General features: G+C 51.9%; 1 protein-coding gene across 2 annotated transcripts in view; it reads right to left on the bottom strand.

Annotated features, from left to right (window-relative positions):
- Positions 1-1088: 1088 nt before the first annotated feature.
- Xxylt1 (xyloside xylosyltransferase 1) overlaps positions 1089-7995 on the bottom strand; it is a 132448-nt gene continuing 125541 nt past the window's right edge. The window contains exon 4 of one of the 2 annotated variants that reach the window (XM_344027.10): positions 1089-3084. In XM_344027.10, the coding sequence (XP_344028.5) occupies positions 2688-3084 (397 nt within the window). In that variant the 3' untranslated portion in view covers positions 1089-2687. Of the gene's footprint in view, positions 3085-5242; positions 5309-7995 lie in introns of those variants that run through there. The other variant, XM_063270940.1, reaches the window with a different exon arrangement.

Here is a 7995-nt window from a genome sequence, read left to right as displayed (position 1 = left end):
ATTAAATTTATAGCATATCATGTATGTTGTAAAATAATCAAGGAAATAAGGAATTAACATAAATGAAGATAAAGTTTTTATATTCAGAAATGCTGTCTGGATTTCCACCCTAATTATATGAACAGATGTTCTAGACAGTGAAGGTTCTGTGTACCACATGAAGCGCAGAAATTTAACTCTGTATGCAGAACACAGACCACAGCAGGGCCCTGATCAGAAGGCTCTCCAACATCTGTCAAAGACCACTTGGGGTAAGGAAGGAATTCCCCTGGCTTTTGCCAGTCTGGCTGGGTTTCCTATTGTCTATGATTCTACCATTAGGTCAAAGCTGCTGGTGACAGAGGAGTGGGAACTCCTGAGGGGTGATCTCAAAGTAAATGGCGGGGGTAGAGGGAGATGAGATGGTACAATGGGGTTGTAAGGTAGAAGTGTTGGGGAACCAACTTCACAAACTTGCACTTGTGTTGTCCCACAATAACACATGCACACATACATGTGTGCACAAGTGGGAGAGTCTGTTGTGCTGGGTACCTACCTGGTTTACTGTTTTTCTTGAGTAACAGAAGACACTGTAGCTCTGGAAACACTTTAATTCTTTCTTTCTTTCATCTATCTATCTATCTATCTATCTATCTATCTATCTATCTATCTATTTATTGTATTGTATGTGAGTACACCGACACTCTCTTCAGACACACCAGAAGAGGGCATTGGATCCCATTACAGATGGTTGTGAGCCACCATGTGGTTGTTGGGAATTGAACTCAGGACCTCTGGAAGAGCAGTCAGTGCTCTTAACTGCTGAGTCATCTCTCCAGCTCAAGAAACACTTTAATTCTTGATGAAAAATTCATCTGTTATTGTGAGTTTTAAAAGCTTCCTGTCTCTTAATCCCCTCCCCCATTGGGATAGCTGTCTTGTGACTGGCTGAAGCATGGTCTATGAGGAGTTGAATAAAATACAGAATAGGCCTGTTCTTAACTCTTTCTCTTTTCAGACATACATATGCATTTCATGTATGTACCTGTTTGTACACAAATACATAGAGATGCACACATACATGTGATTAAAAAATAGAAGGACACATATACAATCTTATATTGTGTATTCTTTACTCACTAGCATAAGTATTTCCTGGTACATGAAATATTCCTTCAAATGATTTCTAATATATCCCACCATATGACTGCATTATTTATCTGCTTCCCTAGCAACAGTTTCCAACATTTCTGTAAATAAAAAGCTTCAGTAAACGACACAACAGAGGGCCCGTCCATGTCTGTTTTCATAGCTCAGTTTTAGAGCTGGGGATGAACTTGTTGAGGTTTTCATGATTATTATCCAGGGCACACAGAAATCCTTAAGCCAACGCCTGGTGCACAGCAGGCATCTAAGAACAGACGCTATAAATAGGACGCCAAGTAGCTGGGAGAACAGATGACCTGGGCCCAGCAGAGGGCTGGTGAAGGAGTGTGCCACCTCACCAGGCATGAATGGAACTGGGAGGTCTGGGCTAAGGAGCCAGCGACATCCGGGCTTCTTCCCGGCAGCAGATGAGCCTGCCAAGAGCTAGAATGAGATAGTTCTGCATCTGGAACCAAACAGGACAGTACCACCCAACTGGCAGCCACAGGCAGGCCTTCCGGTTGGTCCTTTTAGGTCTTCTGGTTGATACTGACTCTATTCTTCTTTCAGAGCCCTGTGCCCTGAACACTGCAGCCAGAGAGCAAATGCCATGACTCAAGTGTTCTCAAAGACTAGTGTCTCTCATGGTAATTACAGACTATATAGTAAGAACCTCCCATTTCTTGCCTGAGGGTGCAGACATGGCCTGTGGGGATTTCCTGTGGGCAGTTGACTTACAGAGTCCATCTCAAGCGTACATAGAGAAATGGTACTCACTTCTGGGAAGGGAAATTAGGAGTTTGTTTTCTTTCCTCTCCAGGGACTATGATGAGACTAGGAGGCCACCTCTTCCCAAGCTCACCCAGTTGTACCTGAGACCTGGTTGGCTGCTCCTTGGAGTGAATCTAGTGCACGCCGTGGCATGGGCAATCTCTGTCCTTTGATGATAGATTTGATTCCTTAGTGGTCAGTCCCTGGGGCAGGTAGACGGTTCTGGGATACAGTAGGGGTAGAGCTGCGAGTGGGACAGTAAGCAGATTCTTACATGCTCAGGCCTTATCCAAAAGGGGCTGCCAGTGTAGCCTGCACCAGGCAACATGAATGCCTGGAGGAGGTGCAAAGCCTCCTGGGAAAGGATGTGAGACCATGGCATTCCTTTGGAGGCTTCTGCCCTGGGCTGCTTGTTAAAACTCTCACTCGGCATTCAGTGCTCACTGGGAGCCCAGCAGTCTGTTCTCTCACAAAGCATTAGAGTTTGCTGCTCGGGATGCTTATTCAGTCTAGCAAAGCCAGACCTTTACAAGGATTCTGATTCTATGTAGACAAGGGGCAATTTCCCTTCCTTCCGGATCTTCAACCGCCCGTGTGTGTCCCAGGATGCCCGGAGCGAAACAGTCTGAGTGCCAGGAGGGCTCAGCTGAGCCTCTCTGGATGGCGACCGGCTGGACAGGAACCAGCCAGCTGGGGCATCTGCAGCACCTGGCCCCTGGAGGGCATCCGAGCCGAGTCTCTCTCTCTTCCCAGGCCCGGGAGCCCCACTGGCATAGCGGGCGAGCTGGTGCCTAGTCCTCTGGGATAGGAGTGTTGCAGTTCCCATGGTAGATCTTGACGTGGCCCTCACAGTGAAAGTATGCCGGGAAGACGTCGCTGTAGCCATGGTCCCTCCACCAGGTGCACAGCTGCCGGTTCCAGGTGCAGTCCAGCACGTGGAAGAGTTCCGGGTGCTCCATGCCGATCATGGTGAAGAAGTCCTGGTCCCCCAGGTGGCCCCGGAAGTGGTACTTGTCAGCAAGCTGCTGCACCCAGGCAGGTTCCAGCAGATGGCCGTAGAGCGGAGACTGGCGCATGGCCTCCAGGTTCAGCAGCATCACTCCACTGTTGAAGCCAGGGAGTCCTTCAGGAGGAGGGTCCCCAACTCTGGTCTTGGGGTTCTCGTGGCGGAACTGCCAGAATGTGTGCCTGTGAAGGGAAAGGACACAGAGTTATCCCAGTCTGGGGTGAGTGAGCCGTGGCCCCTGGGCCTTCACAATGACCACTCCTCCCTCGGTCTCTCAGAAACAAAAGCGGGGGGGGGGGGGTTCCGAGGTTCAGAATCTACAGCACCTCGCCAGCCTGAATCCAGGCCCCTAACTCCAGGTCTCGGGCTCTCACGTCCTCGATGACCTCAGGGAGACCATGTTGATGAGATCATCACTGTCACTGTCACTGCCACTGTGTTAGGGTCTGCAGAGATGGCAGGTCCCGGACCACATGCTGAATGGGGGCTACTCCTCCTCAAGTCTGGAGCTCTGTGAGATGACCCGCCACAGAGCTAGGAAAACACTGCCCGGGGAGACTGTGTAACTTGCCCAAAGTCACACAGCTGGTGTGGAGCAGAAGCAGAGACTGAACCCCGGCCTGTGGCTCAAAGTTCACATCCTCCAGACGGCAGCAAGGTAAAATCCTCACCCTGTCTTATGGCCTTGAAGAGGACATGACACGGGGAGGTGGGGGGTTGAGTGACAGATGACGAAGTCATAGGCAGCCAAACTCAGACTGACCCCAGCAGGCTTTCCCCTTTACAACAAGCTTCTTTCATGACCCTATGCCTAGCATTTCTGAGGAGCTAAGAAGAGGCTGGGGTCCAGAGACAGCTCTCAGCAGATGACTGCAAGTTAGGGTGAGAAGCAGCTGTGTGGAACCACGTGGGAATACGGCATTTAGGAGGGAACGCCACCACAGTTTCCACATTTCTCCAGCAGATTCAGAAAAGTCAACCTAGGTTCATGTACTGCGACAGCTGGAGGGACCCTCCTTGGCCTTTATCCAAATACTTGCACTTGGAGGTAGAAGGAAACATCTGGAAATCTTCCTATGGTTGACATGCTTAGAGCGCTGGTCGTTCTGCATTCTAGCCTTGAGCATCAAGATCTTAGGTGCTGTAGCATCTGGGGGATGGGCCCCCAAACCTGTGCTCAAAGACAAGGCCCAGCAGCAGTGCCCGGGCCAGGTTGGGCGAGCCTGGGCCCTCAGGGTAGGGAATACACTGTGGCTACACTGGCTAGAGATGCCTCATAGAGATGCTCACCAAATCAGATGCAGGGGAAGTGTAAGTTGTGGTCCAAAGCAAACCAGAGCCCCGGCATGCAGGAGCTGCACCAGGCCCATCCTCAGTTCTAGCACCTGACTCCAGTAAGGGACAGACAAGCCTTCTTTGTGCTCTCACGTGTCAGAAAGGCAGCCGACAGTTTGATCTTGGTAAGGGAAAAGCATGCCCGTGGGACACCAACCAATGCAGCACACAGGCCCATTGTTAGAGTCCGGTCAGGAATGGCTTGAGAAGAGCTGAGAGCAGGCTTTGATCTGGCGCCTGCCTGCTGATAACAACCTTGGCAAAGATAAGCTTCGAGAGCAAGCTGAGAGGCTGTGGCCCTTCCGGCCACAGAGCCGGCCATGATGGGTTGCTAGCACGTCAACACGTTGCCATCCAACCCTACTGTCAAGTGGTTAATTTCAGAGTCAGGTTACAAGCCAACTACCTCTTCCAATGGTGGGGACAGGACATTTAGCAGGGAGGAAGAGAGATCAATGGAGGCTCCATGCTGCCCGCTGCTTCCTCCCTTCTCTTGCAGGAGACCCCAAAGAGATCAGGGTCTGGCAGGAGGGACGGGGTCCTCAGGCGATTCTACCCCATATGGGCTGCCCAGACGACAGGAACTCGGGAAGGAAGAAAGGACTATGAAAAAGGGAGGAGTGAGTCTTGCCGCCTTTGGTGGTGGGTGGCAGGAGGAGGCAGGCTGAGGTAAGGCTACTGAGTCACTACCCTGAGCAATCTATCCACCATGGATAAGCCTCTGGTGTGCTGAAGGGGTTTTCCCCCTCAGCAAGTAGTCATCGGTCAGGGCTGTGTGGGGTACACCCTTGCTTTGAAGCCCCCAGACCTTCCCTCTCATATCAAGAGTGACAAAAATGAGGCCTGCAAGAGGAAGAGAAGACATGTCCAGGTGGAAACTATAACCCAGGTGGCTCCCTAGGAACACCCACCATAGCACCCACCACAGCGCCTACCACAGCACAGCGCCCACCACAGCACCCACCACAGCGCCTACCACAGCACAGTGCCCACCACAGCACTCACCCCAGCACCATGCAGGAATGGTATCAGGTAGGCAAGCACCAGGCAGAGAAATTCTATAACGAAGAGCTAGAAAGAACCAGATCAACACATTTTTGATATATCATGGGCAAAAAGGGATGGAAACTAGAAATGCAAGTTTCCCAGTGTGTCTGCTGAAGCAGAACCAGCCTGAAAGGGAACTGAACTCCCCCCAACCCAGCCAAGCACAAAATGACCTTTTGTGTGCCCTGGTCAAAGTGCTCCCAATCTCCTAGATGAAGCCAGCACACAGAGGACGCTGGATTGGCTGGTTTCACCCGCCTCCACGGCAACTTCACCAAGATGAGAACCGTACAGGGATGTGGCAAGTTGAGCTCTCTCGTGGGTGCTGGTGGCCCCAGATCTCCCCACCCACCATGAAGGCGGGGTTGGGGGTGGACTGCATGACCCTCTCCTATTCTCCCTACACACTGGGGTCTCTTGTTCTCCTGGGACACCGAGGTCTTTGGTCAGTTAGGCGGAGGCTTCTGACCTCTGCAGTTCCTTTATCTCTGACTTCCTCAGATTCCACAGGCTAATGTTCCAAGGAATGGCACCTGAATTCCAAACTCATTTCTGAATTTGGCCAACACACCTGAAGCCAAGAGCCCTGGAGACCAGACATTGAGACGCAGAGTCACTGCTGTCATGATACTGGCTGTGAGGGCAGACCTAAGAACCACTCTGAATCAGCTCAGTACACAGCCTCAAACCTGCCCTTTCCTCACAGGGGCCTGGGCTGGCTATGTCTGTCCCCGGGACTCCTGATGAATCCAGTTATGTGGTTCTGAGTCCTATCTTCCAGAAGTTTCTTGGGCAGGCTGCCCATGTTCACACCCATCCAATCTGCCCTCTGTGCTCTCGTCCCGTTCCCCATGATAGCTGGGTCCCATGATAGCAGGGATTAGGTTTTCCTTCTCTTGGGAACTCGTTTTCAACTGGAACAAGCCTTGCACGTACAGTCGTTGTAAATAACGAGGCCTTCCAGAAGTCAGCGAGGCCTCTGGAAAAGTACAAATGAAGCCCCTTCCAGAAGTCAGCGAGGCCTCTGGAAAAGTACAAATGAAGCCCCTTCCAGAAGTCAGCGAGGCCTCTGGAAAAGTACGAATGAAGCCCCTTCAAGCCCTTTCTTTCTGATGGTACATTCCCTGGAAGGGGCTGGGTTATCCAAAAGCCAAAACCTTGCATGGGCCATGGAAGGAAAGGAAGCAGGTAGGACACACACCTGCCCTTATTTGGAGGCCCTCGTGGGTTACAAACACCAGCTCTGTTTGTAGGCCAGTAACTGAGTTAGCAAACGCCATAGCATGAGGCAAGGTTGAGCCCTCAGTTTCTCAAGCTAAAGGCCTAAGGGTAGGGGTGGGCCAGTCCTCAGTGGTGGAACCAGGCTACCTGATAGAAGAGGAGGAAGGGACTCCACGGGAAGGAGGCCCAGCAGACCCCGTAGGAGACACAAATGCAGAGCTCTCCTTGAGGAGCAGCAAGTCCTGACATTCCTGCCTCCCCTCCCCAAAGAATAGCCTCCGCTCAGCCCCTCTGGCCAGCATGTTCTGTAGACTTATGGTACCTGTGTCCCTGGCTCAGCCGAGGAGGGTAAGAAAAGCCCTCAGGGACAGAGGGCCTCACAAAAGAAGACCAGGAAGGCGATCTTGGCGAGAAGGCAGGGAGAAGGGAGGTGCTTGCTGGGGGAGCAGCTACCGCATTCCTTATTCTATGGATCAGGACCACTGCTCATCCACTGAGCAGGGGACAGAGCAGACCACATCCAGACTAGGCATCGGCGTGGTTTGAACTTTCATCACTGAAGCCTTCAGCTTGGGAGGGGGGGTCATGCAGGGCACTGGGGTGTTGTTGTAAGAACCATGCCTTCTAGAGACTCGCTTCTGCCACCACCTGCAAAGTGGACCTTTCACTTTCCCTCTGTGTCCCTGAAAATAGGAACACCAGGCAGTGCACCCGCCAGAGACTCAGTCAGTCGGGACTGTTTGTTGAATGTAGGATGTGGTGTAGCGCTGCCTCTGCAGGCTGTGAGGAAGAACATCCTCCATGCTGCCCTGGCTTCTGAAATGTCTTCAGCCCAATATTGACTTTCACCTTCAGGGGTGATCTGTGTGTGCAGCTATCTCTGGAGAGCTACCCTACTCCACCACAAGTCCTTCTTCACAACAGTTACATCTGATGCCTCCATTGGTGGCATTCAACAGTGCTGAGAGCCACACCTCAGCAGATGGAGTTCGGGGGACGCAATCCTGTAGAAGTGAAGATGGGGAACCGATCAGCGCTTGTCCTCATCTCACCCGATCTTCTCCAGGCTCAAAACAGGGGGGAGGGGGGACCTGGAACTCCCAGGTCCCTGATTTTGCTGTTGCCAAGGGGCTGAGAAAATGTTGTCATGGAAGGCTGGAGAGTGGCAAGAGGCTGTTGCCAGTGACTAGACAGTGACAAACGGGAGTCCAGCAATGTGAGTGCTGAGGGCCTGTAGGGACAGACAAAGTCCCAAGTCAAGGAAGTCTTGAGTGTGTCCTGTTGACATGGGCACTGCCATTTCAAAGAGGCCAATGCTTCACCCCACAGTGGCAAAGACTTACTGGGTGAGGTTCAGGAGGGATGGCTGTTTCCCCTGGGAGACTGAGTGCAAACGAGGGACCAGTGTGTGTAGACTGGTAAGTAAAGCTTTGGCCTCCTCCTGGATGTTCACAGAGTCTGCATGTAAGGATAGCCAACCCTCTACCTAA

This window comes from Rattus norvegicus, chromosome 11 (genome assembly GCF_036323735.1).
Source record: "Rattus norvegicus strain BN/NHsdMcwi chromosome 11, GRCr8, whole genome shotgun sequence".
In the NCBI taxonomy this organism is placed as follows: domain Eukaryota; kingdom Metazoa; phylum Chordata; class Mammalia; order Rodentia; family Muridae; genus Rattus; species Rattus norvegicus.
This window is presented reverse-complemented; position numbering and strand designations above follow the sequence as displayed.